This window comes from Pan troglodytes, chromosome 13, assembly GCF_028858775.2.
Source record: "Pan troglodytes isolate AG18354 chromosome 13, NHGRI_mPanTro3-v2.0_pri, whole genome shotgun sequence".
In the NCBI taxonomy this organism is placed as follows: domain Eukaryota; kingdom Metazoa; phylum Chordata; class Mammalia; order Primates; family Hominidae; genus Pan; species Pan troglodytes.
The window spans coordinates 121,396,467-121,416,443 of NC_072411.2; the positions used below are offsets into that span (position 1 = coordinate 121,396,467).

Genomic DNA, 19,977 nt, shown 5'->3' on the forward strand with positions numbered 1-19,977 from the left:
TTTTAAATTAACTCTAATTATAAATAAGCCACTGATTTTGTAAAAAATAGGCTAAGGCATTGTTAAATTACCATACTGTAACAAATGGATTTTTATGAAACCCTTCTTCTACTAGGGGAAAGAAGAGGGAGACTCAACTGTGTAAATCTTCACAAAAAGCTCTGGAGGTACATGAAGCTTATAGGTTAGGCCCAAAAGGGCTAGGTATTTGTCAGAAGTAAGACATCAAGGCCGGGCACAGTGGCTCACGCCTGTAATCCCAGCACTTTGGGAGGCCGAGGTGGGAGGATCACTCAAGGTCAGGAGTTTGAGACCAGCCTGGCCAACACGGTGAAACCTTGTCTCTACTAAAAATACAAAAAAATTAGCCAGGCGTGGTGGCAGGTGCCTGTAATCTTAGTAATTCGGGAGGCTGAGGCAGGAGAATTGCTTGAACCCAGGAGGCAGAGGTTGCAGTGAGCCGAGATCATCCCACTGCACTCCAGCCTACAGGACAGAGTGAGATTCCTTCTCAAAAGTAAAGAAGTAAGACATCAAATATCATCACTGCCTCACAAATCAAATCTGAACCAAATGGATTTCTTAGACTGGAGATTTAAAGCAAGTAAGTGTGGCTCATGCCTGTAATCCCAGCACTTTGGGAGGCTGTGGCAGGCAAATTGCTTGAGCCCAGGAGTTCAAGACCAGCCCTCGGCTACATAGTGAGATCCTGTCTCTTTTAGAAAACAAATAAATAAATAAATAAACCAAATGAGAGACTAATGGTGGATTTGATGGAGCAAAACAGAGGAAAAAATAGTTTTCACTTTGGCAGAGTTGGTAACTTCCTTTGAGTAAAGTAAGATATACAACCCCCTGGAGCGCAGTCTGTTAAACTGTGCTAGCCTATCCAGGTCTAGATACAGGGACATGCATGATTTCGTTTTCCACAGGCCCCTACAACTCTCTATTGTCTTCTATCCAGCCTGATATACATGTTTATGTAATATGACTGGCCCCTGTAGATATCTGATTTTGTAATATCTGGTTTTGAGATTTTTTAGGATAAGAGAATTTGAGATATGGGAAACTCCTTTGCTATTGGGATTCTTAGAATCAGAAACCCAAAATGGATAATTTTTACCCCCTTTGTATTCTTTCTTTCTTTTTCTGAGACAGTGTCTTTCTCATAATGTATTCCCACTTGGTTTCTTTTTTTTTTTTTTTTAGAGACAAGGTCTCGCTTTGTCGCTCAGGCTGGAGTGCAGTGATGCAATCTTGGCTGACTGCAACCTCAGCCTCCAGAGTTCAAGTGATTCTCCTGCCTCAGTCTCCCAAGTAGCTGGGATCACAAGCCTGTGCCACCAAGCCCGGCTAATTTTTGTATTTTTAGTAGAGATGGAGTTTCGCCATGTTAGCCAGGCTGGTCTCGAACTCCTGACCTCTGGTGATCCACCCACCTCAGCCTCCCAAACTGTGGGGATTATAGGCGTGAGCCACCACACGTAGCCCCTACTTGGTTTCTTTATTTGTTTGTTTCTTTGAGATGGAGTCTTGCTCCGTTGCCCAGGCTGGAGTGCAGTGGCACAATCTCGGCTCACTGCAACCTCTGCTTCCGAGATTCAAGCGATTCTCCTGCTTCAGCCTCCTGAGTAGCTGGGATTACAGGCACCCACCATTGCACCCAGCTAGTTTTCTTATCTTTAGTAGAGATGGGGTTTCGCCATGTTGGCCAGGCTGATCTCAAACTCCTGACCTCAACTGATCTGCCCGCCTCAGCCTCCCAAAGTGCTGGGATTACAGACCTGAGCCACCGCACCTGGCCCCATTTGTATTTTCTATATTGATTTCCTTTTTTTTCTCTCTCAAAATTTTAACAATTTTTTTAAAAAATTACTTTAAAATTTTTAATAAATTTCCTTTTGAAAACATAAGCCCTTATAAGCCTTTGCAAAAGGAAAATAAAGAAAGAGGTCTTTTTAGCTCTTCTTGAGAAAAAAAAAAAAAAAGAAGTGGTAACCCCTGGTTACTACAGGATTCACAGTGAGAAAACCCCAAAGAGAAGGTGAAATTCAGAAAAAACAAAATATAGTTGAGAAACATGCACAGCCATACCTTCCTCCCTGGAGATTTTCATTCCAGAGCTCAAATACTGGTACATTCATATTTTCAGTAAGGAAAACAATTCTTTTACATGCCCACGGTTAAACCGACCCCACCCATGATCTTCCTAGTCTATCAATGGCATCACTATTCTTCAAATCACATAAGCATATGACCAAGAGCCTAATATTCCTAAAGATCACCTTCATATGTCAATTCTCCAGTCAAAACTTTCAATGGCTTCCCACTATCTGCAACAGTAATTAATTAAGTGCAAGGAGAATGTGCCCCATCTCCTTCCTAGGAGATGTGTCCCCACTTGAGAATCACAGCACATAATGATAGTTGTTAACAATTGAACTAAATGGAGAAATAAATGTGTTACAGGCAAAAAAAAAAAAAAAAAAAAAAAAACTGAAAACCACCTTCAGAATAAAACACTAATCTGCCAGCCCAACATTTAAGGCCCCCACAATTTAGCCTCAAGTTATTATCTTGCTAACTTTATTTTCTACTAATCCTCATCCATTCTTATTCTTATTTTCCATCCTTTGCCCAAGTGCTTTCCACCTAAAATGTCTTCCACATAGTTTTCAATCAAAGCCTAAATCAAAGCCCAGTTCAAGTCCTGCCATTTATAGAAAGCTTTTTCTAATCACTCCACTACTATGGCCCTTATTATCATTCACTAAGCACTATAAGCTCTTTGATGGCAATATTATCATACCTTATATGCTCACAGAACCTCACTCAGCCCGCGTGCACCTGACCGAATACCGAAAGGATGAATTAACTGCAAGTTTTTCTAGGTCGGAGAACTGACACACATAATAGGAGGGAGGATATTCTCATGCATCTAGACTTATCCTTTTTTACGATGCCCACATGGACACTAAAAAAAAACCACCCTGAATCCTATGGCTTGCTCTACATATTGAACAACAGGTACATGGTAAAAGGGTAGCCCTTCTAACTATGGAAGTGGAGCCCTTGTGACTCTATGACTAATTTTCTTTCCAGGATTTTGTTAGGTACTTATTCTTTTGACTTTTGAGGTGTTAGTCTCTTAACTGGCTCTAAAAAAAGAGAGGTTCTGGGATTTCTCAATAATAAAAGATTCAACGTTTATATACACTTCATCCCGAAGTTGGGACTGCCTTTCAGAAAACATAAATGTCAAACAAATAAGGCAGGTGGTAGAATGGGAATATAGGCTACTCATCTATTTACATGTAAGGCTGCCTATGTCTAAGGCTACCAATAGGTGATTATTTGATGGCCTATTCATAAGAGGAGGAAAATAAAAAAGAGTGGGAAGATATGATTCCTTCATCTATTCAACAAATACTTATAGAGTGCCTACTATGTGTGGAGGCACTGTTCTAGGCACTTGGGCTAGACCAGTGCACAAAACATACATCTTTGTCCTTGTTGAGCTTACATTCTAACAGACAGGAGACAGACCATAAACAGTAAGTATAATAAAATAAGTAAATTTTATGGCAATATGTTGGAAACTAGGTGCTATGGAAAAAATAAAAAGTAGAGGATGGTAAGATGAAATGGGAGTGCTAAGGTGCAGGGGGGACAAATGGAGCTTACAACTTTAAATGAGTAGTCAGGGTAAACTCTATTGGGAAGGTAACATTTGAAAAAAGACATTGTTGTAGTCCATGTAGATGGATGTAGTCTATGTAGCTATGTCTCCAAATTCTTTGACACAGCTCCCCTTAAGAGGTGAAGTTTAATTAATTACCTTCCACTTAAGTGTGACCCAGACTTAGTGACTCATTTCTAATAAAAAGAATACAGTGAGATAGTGATAGAATGTAACTTCTGAAATTAGGTTATAAAAGGACTGCAGGTCCATTTGGTCTTGGTTTCGTTTCTCATTTTCTTTTCTTTTTCTTTTTTTTTTGAGACAGAGTCTCATTCTGTTGCCCAGGCTGGAGTGCAGTGGTGTGATCTCAGCTCACTGCAACCTCTGCCTCCCGGGTTCAAGCAATTCTCCCACCTCAGCCTCCTGAGTAGCTGGGATTACAGGTGCATGCCACCATGTCCAGCTAATTTTTGTATTTTTAGTAGAGACAAAGTTTCACCATGTTGGCCAGGCTGGTCTTGAACTCTTAACCTCAGGTGATCTGCCCGCCTCAGCCTCCAAAAGTGCTGGGATTACAGGCATGAGCCACCACACCTGGCCTTGGTCTTTATCTCTTGGATCACTGGCTCTGGAGGAAACCAGGTCCTGTGAGTAGCCCTATGGACAGGCCACATAGCAAGAAATGGCACCTCCTGCCAACAGCCACATGAGAAAGCTTGGATATGAATTATCCAGATGTTACAATGACTGCGTTACCAGCTGACATACTGACTGCAACTTCATGAGAGACACTGAGCCAGAATCACACCCACTAAGCTGCTCCCAGATTCCTGACCCTCAGAAACCATGCAAGATAATAAATGTGTTTTTGGTTTTTTTGGGTTTTTTGTTTTTGTTTTCTGAGACAGAGTCTCGCTCTTTCGCCCAGACTGGAGTGCAGTGGCACGATCTCGGCTCACTGCAAGCTCTGAGACCTCCCAGGTTCACGCCATTCTCCCGCCTCAGCCTCCCAAGTAGCTAGGACTACAGGCGGCTGCCACCACACCCGGCTAATTTTTTGTATTTTTATTAGAGACAGGGTTTCACCGTGTTAGCCAGGATGGTCTTGATTTCCTGACCTCATGATCCATCTGCCTTGGCCTCCCAAAGTGCTGTGATTACAGTCGTAAGCCACCGCACCCAGCCTGTTATTTTAAGCCATTACATTTTGGGACAATTTGTTACACAGCAATGGATAACTAATACAGACTTTAAGGAAGTGAGGAAGTTGGCCACACAAATATCTGAAGAAAGAACATTCCAGGCAGAGGGAACAGCCAATGTAAAGGCCTAAAGGCAGTGTTAGAGTGTTAGAAAAACACTTAGAGTGTTAGAAAAACACTTAAGAGTGTTAGAAAAACAGCAAGAGGCCAGTGTGGCTGCAGTGGAGTGAATGAGGGAGGAAGTTGTAGGAGATGAGGTCAGAAAGGTAAGAGAGTTCTATAAGATCATATAGGGTTTTATAGGCCATGGTAAAGTCTTTGGATTTTACTCTATAAATGAAGTGTTAAGCCAGTGAAGGGCTTTGAGCAGAAGAATATCATGATGTGCCTTGCAACTTAATAAGATAGCTTTGTTGATAATAGGCCAGGAGGGGGTAGGAGTAGCTGCAGGATACAAATAAGGAGGCTTTTGCCATAATGCAGGTAGGAGATGATGGTGGCTCCAGTATGGCAGCAGCAGAGGTGAGATTACCGGCATAGTTTTAAGGTAAAGCCAACAGGATTTCCTGATGGACTTTGGCTGTAGGAAGTGAGAGGACAGCAGTCAGGATGACTCCAAGGTTTTTTCACCCAACTAAAAGTGAAAGAATGAACCTTCCATCAACTTAGATGGGAGGGGGTTGTTGGAAAAGTAAATCTGGGCATACGACTGGAAGTTCAATTTTGGACGTGTTGAATTTAAGATATTTTTTAAACTTCTTCATGAAAATGTTAAACAAGCAGTCTGGAGTTTCAGGGTAAGACCTACAGTGAAGAATAAATATGAGATTCATCCACAAGGTGGTATTTAAAGATGCTATAGTGGAATGCCAGAGGAGCAGGCTGAAGATGTCAAAAGGATCAAATCATAAATGATCACGTGTGGCGTGCAAGGAGTTTGAACTTTATCCTGTAGGAAACCGGGAGCCACTAAAGGACCCTGAGCAAAAAGTATCATAATCAAGTTTCAGTTTCAAAGACATCACTCTGACAAAACTACAAATTCAACTGCAGGGGAATAAGAACTGACCAGGAGACAAGTTAGGAGGCTGTTGCATGGTCAAGCCAAAAAAGGGACAGAAAGGCCAGGAACAGTGGCTCACACCTGTAATCCCAACACTTTGGGAGGCCAAGGCAGGTGGATCACCTGAGGTCAGGAGTTCAAGACCAGCCTGGCCAACATGGTGAAACTCCATCTCTACAAAAAATGCAAAAATTAGCCGGGCATGGTGGCTCAAGCCTGTAGTCCCAGCTACTCAGGAGGCTGGGGCATGAGAATCTCTTGAACCCAGGAGGCAGAGGTTACAGTGAGCCGAGATCATGCCACTGCACTCTAGCCTGGGCAACAGAGTGAGACTTGGTCTCAAAAAAAAAAAAGCAGGGGGGGAGTGGGGGAAAAGGGAGAGAAAAATGGCTAATTTCAGACAACGGGAGGTGGAATAGAGAAGATAGGCAGATTCAAAAGACGGTCAATAAATTAGGCTTTGAAAGTAAGAACAAAGAGGAAAGTGAGTGACTCCCAAATTTCTAGCTTAGAAAACTGAATGGATGATGGTATAATTCCCCAAGATAAGGAATATAAGAGAAATAGTCTGGGGGAGTAGATAATTCATTTTGGACATGTTTAGGATGTGCTTTATGTGGGACATCCAGGTGGAAATGCCAAATATGCAGAAAGAAATATGGGCCTAAAACACAGTGGAGATATAAAATTGGTATTCAGCGATGTACCAACAATAGTTGACACTGGGGTCTAGATGAGATGACCCAGAGGAAGGAAAGTGAAGTCTCAGAGGATCAGGGACCTGATCCTGGGAAACACTAACCTTTAAGAGGCAGGCAGAAGATGGAGAGCCAGCCAAAGAAACCAATTAGAAGTGTGAACAAGCTTAACAAGATGGCAATTTTCAAGTTAAAGCATTGCCCATCTTCCCCAGGCGATATAAGCTCTAGCTTCATAAGAGCAGCAGTGACTCTCTTCATAGTTTAAAGTATCTGCTCTAGAATCAGGCTGCAACCAGACAGGAGCTGAAGACAGTAACTAAAACTAGGCAGAATATAACAACCATGGCTGCACTTAGGATGCTAAGTCAAATCAATGTTAACTATAGCCCCCTAATTTCTTAGCTAAGGTATTATACTGAACAGATTAAGACTTATAAGGCATTCAGAATGCAGCAGTAAGAACGACTGCAGGGAAGAGAAGAGAAGAGAAGAGAAGAGAAGAGAAGAGAAGAGGAGAGAATCGCAAAATCTCCATCTCTGCTAAGGGACCCCTACCAAAGGAAGCCAACTTCAAGCAACTGCCCAGGTGTTGGTGTCAAGGGCTGATTCCTAGCCAGGGGTTGCCAGCTGTAGAGGGCGGGGCTCTATTTTGGGCTGCCTGCTGTTCCTGAGCCTGGCCGCGTCTGGTTTGAGCAGCATGCAGCCCCAGTGACTCACACACCCATGCAAACTGCCTGTGGCTCAGTGGCATGGCCTTGGAATGCCAGCCTTAGGCCAGCTCCCTCCTCACCCCATTACACTGGGATAAATAAATAAAGAGCCCGCCAGCAGCCACACAGCCTGATGGCAACCAGATGGAAAGAGCGAGGCATGGACAGGGCCAGGGGAAGGAACTCCCTCCAGTGGACTAGACTGAGAGTGGGCTCTGCCCAGTCATCCTAAACTTCCTTTTTCATATAGTTCCTACTGCCGTGTAACAACAGTTCCTAAGTCCCTGACTCTTCTTTCACTCCTAAAGATGCCTCTCAACCCCCAGTCCTACAAAATGCCCTATATAGGGTTCTTGGCCTCCATGAAGATCATGCCAACAGGCATCCCACCCAGGCTTGACTTGAGTCAATATTGTCAGTATCACCCTCTAGTTAGGCCACTATCAATTGGCTCCTTGGGTTCCCCAGAATTGAGAAATCAGAGGCTCTTAGACAGAGTGGAAAAACAAAAGGACCAAATAGGGAGAAGTAACCCCTGTTCAATTCTTATTTTCCCGAGCCTTAGTATCCTAGCCACCTGCCTGGCCTACTGTCTCCTGTGCCTTATTGTCTATAGCCTCTTGCCTAGTAATAATCCCAATGAGAATTTTAAAAACTGACCCCAGGCAATGACCGCATGGCCCTCTGACACCAGCCCTGGCCCCCCTGCGCCTTCATCTTGAGCTCTCTCCCTGGTTTGTTTATCTTCCTATTCCATCTTGCTTATTTTGATGGCACATCCTTTCAGTTCAGTCTTGGGTGACCCCATGACCCTTCTGTGTCCTGTTTGTAGGACCCTGGGCAAGCAGAGTAACTAAAAAGATGCAGTAGTCATAAGAAGTTCTACAGCCCCAGTAGGAAACCTTTCAGTTCCAGCAGCTATACAGGACATTCTGAGGACAGTGCAATGACCCCAGAGGTCACAAGAATTCCATATTACCCCAGCCCTTATGTCTCCCCTAACAGGTGTGTACAACCAGTTAAACTAGCAAAACAAAACAGGGATAATCCTAGACTATGTGTCAAGAAATGTGAGAAGTCCTAAACATAAAGCTACAGCTATATGACCTTAGGCAAGTCACTTAACCTCTCTGAGGCTCAACTTCTTCATCTATAAAATAGAAAGCTGTAACTACAACTACCTATCTCTCACTTCCTTTCCAGATATAATAAAATTCTACAAGTCTATGAGGTTGATCCACCCAGAAACTACAGGACCAGTATTCTTGAAGTAGCTGGTTCCAAAACACTGATACTCTTCCTGTGCTGCCACCTAAATTCTGTATGCTTTCTCATTCAATTCCGCAGGGTTCCTCCCAACCCCATAGTATGAAAACGATGAGCCTCTAATTTTACAAATGAGAAGTGATTTATCCAAAGCTGCAAAATGAACCATGAGAATAACTGAAGACCCCAAATATAGGTCTAATAAGCAACACTGAGCCAGGTGCAGTGGCTCACGCCTGTAATCTCAGCACTTTGAGAGGCCAAGGTGGGCGGACCACATGAGGCCAGGCATTCAAAACCAGCCTGGCCAACATGGTAAAACCCTGTCTCTACTAAAACTACAAAAATTAGCCAGGTGTGGTGGTGCATACCTGTAATCCCAGCTACTCAGGAGGCTGAGGCACAAGAATCTCTTGAACCCGGGAGGCAGAGATTACAGTGAGCCGAGATCACCCCACTGCACTCCAGCCAAAAAAAAGCAACACTGTATCCACAGGCCACAGTGTCATAATCTGTATAAAATCCCCCTAGCATAGACTTATCAAAATATTAATCCAAACTTATTGAAGACTTACTACCTGTAGGCACCACGCACAGTGCTGGGGATATAGAAATGCATTCAGCATGGTCCTTGCCTCAAAGAGTCCACAGATCAGTGGAGGAGAAAGCCATAGTCTTGCAGGCATACAAACAGTAATATTACAATGTTATAAGTGGTAAAACAGAGGTATAATCCAAGGTACTATAGTAGCAGGGAAGAAGAATAGTCTTTACAAGCAGAGTACAGAACGGTCTCCCAAACAAGGTGAAGCTGACATCTAGAAGATTAATAGAAGTTTACAAGTTAGATAAGGCCAGAACATTGGACATTCTAGATCATGGGAAGAATGTGTATCTAAAGATAAGATGAAACAGCATTGGGGCAAATTAAAAGTCATTCCATATAGCTAAGGCATAAAGTACACAGAGAAAAATGTCAAGAAGTCAAGCTGGAGAGGTATGCAGGCACTAGATCAGGAAGAGACCTCTCTACTGAGCTAAGAACAAGCCTTGCATTGTTTAACTAAGGGGATGAGGCCGGGAACCAGCATGTTATCCCCAGCCTTGATACCTAAACTTATAGACAGGGGAAGCTATCTAAGAGAAAAACGGCCTAAGAAATCTCTCTTAGTCACAAGTTTAGGTTTAACGGTCTCTCTTTACCCATAAAAACTTGAAACCTTTTCTAGGCTAGGCATGGTGGCTCACATCTATAATTCCAGCACTTTGGGAGGTCAAGGAGGGTGGATCACTTGAGGCCAGGAGTTCAAGACCAGCCTGATCAACATGGCGAAAGCCCGTTTCTACTAAAAATACAAAAATTAGCTGGGTGTGGTGGTGCGCACCTGTAATCCCAGCTACTTGGAAGGCTGAGGCAGGAGAATTGCTTGAACCTGGGAAAGGGATGTTGCAGTGAGCCAAGATTGTGCCATGGCACTCCAGTCTGGGTGACAGAGCAAGTGAGGCTTCGTTTCAAAAACAACAACAACAACAACAAAAAGACTTGAAACCTTTTCTCTTTCACGACTTAGCAATACAAGTTTTCCTTCTTCTTCAGACTTACAATTGCTTCAGTACCTGGACTGAGCACCTACCTCACATTTTTTGCTTTTAGTGTTTAGACCCCAAGCATTGTAGCTCAGTCAATGCACAGAGGCAGAACAGGAGGTTCCAAATAAAGAATACCTGCTTTATGCCTAGCCCTTTAAAAAGTGCTAATTCAGGGTTCAAAAGAGGTATGGGACACAGACCCTGTCCACAAAGAGCTTACAAATTAATCTAGAAGACAATAAAGAAATACAAATAATCTATACATAATACCAGATTATAATAGCATTATTTACTTACATGATAAAGTACCAACTTGGGTAACACATATAATTAGAAAACGAGGCAATAGGCCGGGCGCAGTGGCTCACACTTGTAATCCCAGCACTTTGGGAGGCCGAGGTGGGTGGTCACCTGAGGTCGGGAGTTCCAGACCAGCCTGACCAACATGGAGAAATCCCATCTCTACTAAAAATACAAAATTAGCTGGGTGTGGTGGCACATGCCTGTAATCCCAGCTACTCAGGAGGTTGAGGCAGGATAATCGCTTGAACCCAGGAGGCGGAGGTTGCTGTGAGCCGAGATCGCACCATTGCACTCCAGCCTGGACAACAAGAGTGAAACTCCATCTCAAAAAAAAAATAAAAAAATAAAAAAGAAAATGGGGCAATAATACTAAGGTACTAACTGTACAACCAACAAGTCACAGAAGAGGGAGGGAAGGAGAAGATCAATATTGACTGGCATTATCAAAGGTCACTATTATTAATACTTTCCCTATTTGGCATTTAATAGATGTTTCTTTTGGCTGAGCTCAATCCTTAGAAGGGAAACCTAGGCAGGAGCTTCTGACAGGTCACAATTATCTACTCCCCATTCATTCCTTTGCCAGTCCCCTTGTATAAACACTGTGATTTTCCACAACCTACTGTGCCCACAAGACAGCCCCCAAATGGTAGCCCTAAGCTTTTTACCTTCCTCTCCTGCAGGATCCTGAAAGGGCCTAGACAAGTAATGACGCCTACCCTTCTCCTCCACAGTCCAGACCTTACGACCAGATCTCAACAAGCAAAAATTTAATAACTGATCAACCAACCTTTCCAAGGTTAGAGAATTCCAAATGAAATCCCTGGTACTTTAACAGAGATGTTTTATAAATATCAATCAGCCCACTTCCGCCTCTTATGTTCTTTCCCCGTTTTTTCCCTCATCCTCCCTAAGTACATCTCAAGCCTTATCAGACTTTCTATGGGCAACTTTTTCAGACAAAGGGCATTCCAACCACACAAGCCACCTAACACCCAAAACACAAATGGCCACTCAAGCACCTGGAAAGAGGAAGTAGGGTAAAGACACACAAGAAAATAACAAATACCTTACCTCTATCATAAATTGTTCCAAGAAGGAATTTTCTTCAAATGGTTCTGTCTTCAATCGATCTGTAATAAGAAGGATCAGAAAAAAGAAATATGAGTCATACAGGATGAGTTTCTTACCTGATGGAAAGGGAACAGAACAGGGCTACTTAGGAAAGAGGAGGAAGGTGCATCATGCAGAGACACCTAGTTCAGTGGGACAAGAAGGGCTGAGAGCATGTGGGCAAACAGTAGTGGGAGAGGGTGATTAGCAATAAATGGCAGGTTTGGTGGCAGCATCTGCTCTAGGAGTTTTTCCTGCCACAAAAACAAAGGCCAAACTGAATTTTTATTCTGAAGTTGGAGCCATGAAGCTTCCTAAACTCCCAAGTCCATGTTGCTCTGGTACAATTCTGTATAGCTATTGGCTCCTTTCCAAAGTCTTTCCCTGCCATTGCCTAGGGCATGTCTGGACTCGGTTACAGCTTCTATTGGCCACTTGGGCTCCAGCCAGGTACTCGAGGCAGAGAAAAGTGTCACCTAGGCCAGGCATGGTGGCTCACGCCTGTAATCCCAGCACTTTGGGAGGCCAAGGCAGGCAGATCACTTGAGGTCAGGAGTTCGAGACCAGCCTGACCAACATGGTGAAACCCCGTCTATATTAAAAATACAAAAAAATTAGCCAGGCATGGTGGCGTGTATCTACAATCCCAGCTACTCGGGAGGCTGAGGCAGGAGAATCGCTTGAGCCCACGAGGCGGAAGTTGCAGTAAGCTGAGATCATACCACTACACTCCAGCCTAGCTGACAGAGCGAGACTCCGTCTCCAAAACAAACAAACAAAAAAGAGTCACCTAATATCAAGACTCCAGTTTCTGGTTAGTATTCAGCACCCATCCTGGGGGAGGCACTTCTCTAATGCAAATGAGTCTCCCTCTTTGCTAAGACCCTCTGACTATTTTTAACACGCCCCACCCAACTCCTCCAAGAATGTCCTCTCACCTCGAATCAGCGTAGCCCCACTCTCCTGGTAGTCTTGGATCTCTAGGTCTTTCATATGAAGTAACGTTGCTAGCTCCCTCACTTGGCACTGTAATGCCAGACTCATGCCCATCAGAGGACGAATCAAATGTTGGGAGACCTTTGAGGGAACAGATATCAATTAGCCAAAAGACTCTTATAAAGTACTTTCCAATTCAGTATTAGGTACCAGAAAAAATACTGAAAAATAAATGTTCTTGCAGAAACTTATAGTTTCATAGGCAAGTAACCCATTTACATGAATGTAAACACAAATACAATAATTAAATATATTAAGAAGGTGGCTGGTGCAGTGGCTAACGTCTGTAATCCCAACACTTTGTAAGGCCAGGGCGGGTGGGTCGCTTGAGGTCAGGAGTTTGACACAAGCACGGCCAACATGGCCAAACCCTATCTCTACTAAAAATACAAAAATTAACTGGGCTTGGTGGCAGGCGCTTGTAATCCCAGCCACTCGAGAGGCTGAGGCACAAGAATTGTTTGAACCCAGGAGGCAGAGGTTGCAGTGAGCCAAGATTGCACCACTGCATTCTAGCCTGGGTGACAGAGTGAGACTCTTTCTCAAAAACAAGATCCCACCAGCTGAGATGGCTCATGCCTGTAATCCCAGCACTCTGGGAGGCTGAGGTAGGAACTCACTTAAGCCCAGGAGTTCAAGAGCAGCCTGAGAAACATAGTGAGACCCCATCTCTACCAAAAAAAATTTTTTTAACATTAGCCAGGCACAGTAGCATGCATCTGTAATCCCAACTACTCGGGAGGCTGAGGTGGGAGGATCACTTGAGCCAAGGAGGTCAAGGCTTCAGTGAGCTGTGATCATGCCACTGCATTCCAGCCTGGGCAACAGAGCAAGACTGCATCTCAAAACAACAAGAAGAAAACAAACAAACAAACAAACAAGAAAAGCCGAAGATCCAAGTAGCCCTCAAGAAAATAAGTGTGGCAAAAACAGAGTACACTAGCTAAAGTGTAACAGAAGACAAAAATCAACAGAAGGTAAAGACCCTTGAAGATCAAATTAGATCCAGACACTAAGAGCCATTTCAGGGCTCATGATAGCCCAGAAGGACCCTGGAGTTTCAATCTGTTCCCACAAATGCAGCATAGTCTAAGGTTATTGTTATAATAGAAGCAAGCCAGCTACCAAGAACTAGCCTAGGAAGGTATAAGCCAACGCACTCTACACACAACCCCCCCCTTTTTTTTTTTTGAGAAGGAGTTTCGCTCATGTTGCCCAGGCTACAGTACAATAGCACGATCTCAGCTCACTACAACCTCCACCTCCCAGGTTCAAGCGATTCTCCTGCCTCACCCTCCCGAGTAGCTGAGATTACAGGCATGCACCAGGATGCCCGGCTAATTTTTGTATTTTTAGTAGAGACGGGGTTTCACCATGTTGGTCAGGCTGGTCTTGAACTCCTGACCTCAGGTGATCTGCCTGCCTCGGCCTCCCAAAGTGCTGGGATTACAGGCGTGAGCCACCGTGCCCAGCCCACACATCCCATTTTTAACAAGAGGTAAGAAGAATACAAACGCAGCCATACTGCCGTACAAATAGGGTGATACTCTCATATGATAATGTATAGCTATATAGAATAATCATTTAATTCACCTACACAAGGTGTCCATTAACCTGTGAAAAAAAATAACTAGGCCGGCATGGTGGCTCATGCCTGTAATCCCAGCATTTTGGGAGGCCAACGTTGGAGGATTGCTTGAGTCCAAGAGTTCGAGTCCAGCCTGGGAAACGTGATGAAACCCAGTCTCTACAAAAAATACAAAAATTAGCCAGGCATGGTGGCACATGCCTGTAATCCCAGCTACTCGGGAGACTGAGGCACAAGAATCGCTTGAATCCGGGAGGCAGAAGTTGCGGTGAGCCAAGATCATGCCATTACACTCCAGCCTGGGTGACAGAACAAGATCCTGTCTCAAAATAAAATAAAATAATTCAAATTAATAATCTATCTGTGACTAAGGGAAGTTATCAGACTTCCTTTCCCTTTCCTTAAGGAGATGAACTAAAGAAGGCACTAAAAAGAAGAAATGCCCTAGATCAGAGGTCAGCAAACTTTTTCTATAAAGGGCCAGATAGTTAACATTTTTGGCTTTGTGGCCTATCCAGTCCCTGTTGCAACTACTTGACTCTCCTGTTGTAGCACAAAAGCAGCCACAGACAATATGTAAACAAATCAAGTGGCTGTGTTCTAACAGAGCTTTACAAAAACAGGCAGCAAGCCAGAATTGGCCCATGGCCATAGTATGCCAACCCCTGTCCTAGACCTGAAAAAGGAGTACTTTTAGACAAGATACCCCAACAGGCTTGAAATGAGGAAAAGGTACTAGAGTGTCCCATAATATGTGCAAGCCAGACTCATCGGGATCCAGATTAGATGTCTGGACTCTTTCAGACCTTTGTGTTTTCATTTCCCATTCATTTTCTAGGTAAAAGTTACTACTAAAAGTTCTAATTGTGCTTTGGCTCAAATTAAGAGGAAAAGACTTTTTTCCACATTTCTGCTAGATTAGAAGAGAAAAGACTGGATGTGGGGAGGTGGGAAGAAAGGAAGTTAGTGGCGGCAGCTTTTGTACCAAAACCAAGGACTAAGAAATGGAAGGGTTCTGGCACAGAGGGGAAAGCCAGAAATAAAGTCCAGCTATAGATACTAGAGTCTTCCTTCTACCACACAGCACATCCCAACCTGGCACTGACTCCCAACTGAGGTCCTTAGCAAAAACTTAACCCTCTAGGAAGTACGGTTCAGAATGTGGCAGAAGTTCAGCTTTGGAAAAATTTATCTGCTCTACACTCGATCTTCTTTCCTAGGAATTGTTTTGTTCAATTTGGTCCTGCTGGGCGGGCATGGTGGCTCATGCCTATAATCCCAGCATTTTGGGAGGCCAAGGCAGGCGGATCGCTTGAGCTTAGGAGTTTGAGACCAGCCTGGGAAACATGGTGAAACCTCATCTCTACTAAAAATACAAAAAATTGGCCGGACGCAGTGGCTCACACCTGTAATCCCAGCACTGTGGGAGGCCGAGGCAAGTGGATCACCTGAGGTCAGGAGCTCAAGATCAGCCTGGCCAACACGGTGAAACCCCGTCTCTACCAAAAATACAAAAATTAGCTGGGCATGGTGGCGGGTGCCTGTAATTCCAGCTACTCGGGAGGCTGAGACAGAAGAATCGCCTGAACCCAGGAGGCGGAGGTTGCAGTGAGCCGAGACTGCGCCATTGCACTCCAGCCTGGGTAACAGGGTGAGACTCCATCTCAAAAAAAACAGAAAAAAAAAAATTAGCCAGGTGTGCTGAGGCATGCCTATATTTTCAGCTACTTAGGAGGCTGAGGTGGGAGAACTGCTTGAGCCCAGGAGGTGGACGTTGCAGTGGGCTGAGATTGCACCACTGCACTCCAGACTGGGTGACAGAGTGAGACCTTATCTCAAAAAAAAAAAAAAAAAAAAAGAAAAGTTTGGTACTGTTTAAGGTAGATCAGGAGGAAAACAGGCAAATACTTGTATAAATGACAGTGAATATTTGATGAGTTGAATTGAAATAACTGTCATTACCACCCAAGCAGCAACACCATCCAATTGGCGGCAGCACTGAAACAACAGAAACTCCTAAATTAATAACCAGCTTCCCTCTGGATGGCTACCTCAATAGCAATTTCCTCGAGTGACAGTGAGTATTATATAAAAACATGAAACATGACAAGGAACAGCTTTTAATTAATGTCATGTCTAATTAAATATGATAATGCCACACCAGGCAACTGAAATTATCTATCAGACCCCAATGTCTATTTGGTTTAAAGAAAGTTTTTTTATCAGTAAATATTGTAACTGCTAAAATAATTTCATAGGATTGGGTTACAGCATTTTGAATTATTGAGGTATAATTCATTTCGAAGTTAGATGAACACCAAAATGATTTCTCTTAGACCAGATAGGCTTAAATTAATGCTCAGTAGAAATTTTGAAAATATGTGTTAAAGGGCATATGAGAGACTAGATAAAATGTGTAAAAAAGTCCCAGCACTTTGGGAGGCTGAGGTGGGCAGATGACCCGAAGCCAGGAATGCAAGATCAGCCTGGCCAACATGGTGAAACCCTGTCTCTACTAAAAACACAAAAAATTAGCCAGACATGGTGGCACGCACCTGTAGTCCCAGCTACTCAGGAGACTGAGGCACAAGAATCACTTGAACCTGAGAAGCAGAGGCTGCAGTGAGCTGAGATCATGCCACTGCACTCCAGCCTGGGTGACAGAGAGAGACTCCATCTCAAATAACAATAATAATAATAATAATAATGTGTAAATAGTTCAAAGCAAATCCACAGACACTATAAGGAAAAATCTTGAAGGGCTTTAGGATGTCAGGGACACTCCCCGTAATTTAGAGACAGCAATATATGAAGATATACAGTTCATCAGTCAATTCAACAGATATCTACTGGGTTCCTAATATGTACTCTGACCGTATGAGGCCTCTGCCATCAAAGAGCTTACAACAGTTAAGGAGGTTAGGAAGTGTAATAGATATACAAACAGGAGTTGCTAATCTTTTTCCGAGGAAAAGCTATTTATAATTTTCTCCAAAGTCTTCAGATTTTCCATAGAAATGTTCATAAGTCATGAGCAGGGGAGCAGAATGATAGGTCTCAATCTCAAGATGAATCAAGCTGGAGGCTAAAGAGGGAGAATCACTTAGGCCCAGGAGTTCAAGACCAGCCTGGGCAACATAGTAAGACCCCCATCTCATAAACAAACAAACAAATAAACAAAAAAGATCAAGATGAATCATATCAGGAGATCCAGTGAAGGCTGGAGCACAGTAGCACAATCACAGCTTACTGCAGCCTTGAACTGGGCTCAAGTGATTCTCCCACTTCAGCCTTCCAAGTAGCTAGGACTACAGGCACATGCCACCACACCCACCTATTTTTTTTATTTTTTTATTTTTTTGTAGCTATGGGTTTCACTGTGTTGCCCAGGCTGGTCCCAAACTCCTGGTCTCAAGCAATCCTCCTGTCTTGGCCTCCCAAACTGGTGGGACTACAGGCATGAGCCATCATCCCCGGGATCTCTTTCATTTATTTATTTATTTTTATTTATTTATTTATTTTGAGAGAGTCTCGCTGTGGCCAGGCTGGAGTGCAATGGCGCAATCTCAGCTCACTGCAACCTCCACCTCCCGGGTTCAAGCAATTCTCTTACCTCAGCCTCCTGAGCAGCTGAGATTACAGGCATGCACCACCATGCCCGGCTAATTTTTGTATTTTTAGTAGAGATAGGGTTTCGCTATGTTGACCAGGCTGGTCTCGAACTCCTGACCTCAGGTGATCCGCCCGCCTCGGCCTCCCAGTGTTAGGATTACAGGCGTGAGCCACTGTGCCTGGCCCCAGCATCTCTTTTAAAACGAAAAGTTATGGAGTTGAAATATTTGCCCTCACAGGTCCACTATAATGCTAAACATAAGTAATATTACATATGTTCTTTTATTTAATCCTTACGACTAGACAGTAAGGTTGTGGTTGATTTATTTTACAGATGAAGAAACTGAATCATAAAAATTCAGTACTTATCCAAATTAATACAAGTAGTCTCAAAGAGGTGGAGTTGAGTTACAAATTCAAGTCTGCTGGTTCCAAAACCTATCTCTTTCTGCCACTAAGAAACCTTTGGATATAGCTCCTAGGAATCATAAAATGTCCAAAGATATCACAAATCTGAAAGCTAAAATGTGGAGTATCAAGAATTATATTAGATATTAGAAAGAACAGACAACAGGAAAGAGTAAGAGATGAAGTCTGTCCTAAATGAAGATGGACTCAGTGTTAGAACCCAGAGACCTGGGGCCAAGCACGGAGGCTTACGCCTATAATTCCGACTCTTTGGGAAGCCAAAGTGAGAGGATCACTTGAGCTGAGGAATTCAAGACCAACCTGGGCAATATGATGAGACTTAATCTCAAAAGAAAAAGAAAGAAAAGGGGGGGGGGGGCGGAGAGAGAGAGAGAGCAAGCAAGCAAACAGAGACCCAAAACCTAATATATTCCATAATACCCTTGCAGACTTAGAAACCATTAGCTTGTTAATGTGAGTATGTTATGCTGGAGAAGTATGAGGAACAGGTATTCTCCTCTTTCCTGTACAGCTGGAAGGAGTTAAGCTGCATAATGTCTCTGAAAGACAATTTGGCATTATGTTATGTGGCAAGATTAAAAGATACAAATATTCCTTGACCCAGCCATTCCACTTAGGGGAATTTACTCACACATTTACATGCAGAAAAAGTAAATACAAGGATAGTAACTGTATACAACAACAAAAGACTTAGGTGTCTACTGACAGCAGATCAATTAAATATATGATACATTCATTAAATACAATGCTATATTGCAATTAAAAAACACAAAGGCAGGTCCTCTGAATGTGTTGATATGAATAATCTCTAAGTTTTTTTTTTAAGGCTCATCAAGTGAAGCAGTGGGTAAGTTCTACAATTAAGTGAAAAAAGGAAGGTACTAAACAGTGCGTACAGCATGATACTATTTGTCAAAAAATACACATATACATAGATATATATTTGGTCGTATGAAGATATATATACAATATATACATATATAGCTTTAAGAATTCACAAGAAGCTGATATTGGTAGTTGCTTTGCAAAAGGAAAAGGAGGGACTAGGGAACGGGGTAGAAAGATCTATTTTTTCACTGTATACACTTAAATGCTGTTTGAAATGTTTGCCTTTTTCAAGAATTACTCATTCAAAAAAATTAAATGAAAACGATCACAAGAATGAGTTACAAACAAAAATTATGACTGTGTGACCTTACAGACATACACACAAGCCTGAAATAGTATCCACCTACATCCTTACCCGTGTCCACTGGCTCTAACTTTTTCCATATAAAGCTCTCTCAGGTTCAGGCGTTTCCCTAGGAGGGCATTCTTCTTTTAATGATGAGTATTTTATTTTAACTTAAAGCACAATTGTTCATGAATTGCTCAAATCTAATTTCTTCCTATGGCAAACCAAGACTCATCCCTCCCTAAACACTGTTGTCTCTTTCCTTTAATGTAGTTCCCCAATTAGAGAAATTTGCCTAGAATAGCTAGTTTTTCTTTACATACTTTTATATTATATTGTATTATATATTATATATTATATAATATATAATACATTATATTATACCATTACATATTATATTAATATAGATTAATATAACATAATATATGTTAATATATATTATATATTACATATATTTATATATTAATCTATAATATAGATATACTATATAATTGTAATATCATTATATTAGTGTTCCTTACTGTATTTTGAAAGAAGAAACTATTAGA

The 19,977-nt window shown here is 42.6% G+C and overlaps 1 protein-coding gene across 7 annotated transcripts in view; it reads right to left on the reverse strand.

The window, feature by feature from the left end:
* NHEJ1 (non-homologous end joining factor 1) overlaps positions 1–19,977 on the reverse strand; it is an 86,594-nt gene that overhangs the window by 59,631 nt on the left and 6,986 nt on the right. For all 7 annotated transcript variants that reach the window (XR_008546694.2, XM_009444346.4, XM_001160321.7 and 4 more), the window contains 2 exons: positions 12,569–12,707; positions 11,592–11,650 (listed from right to left, as the gene is read on the reverse strand). Coding sequence is in view for 6 of the 7 variants with exons in the window: in XM_009444346.4 (XP_009442621.1) it covers positions 11,592–11,650; positions 12,569–12,707 (198 nt within the window). In the remaining variant the exon portion in view is untranslated. The remainder of the gene's footprint in view (positions 1–11,591; positions 11,651–12,568; positions 12,708–19,977) is intronic.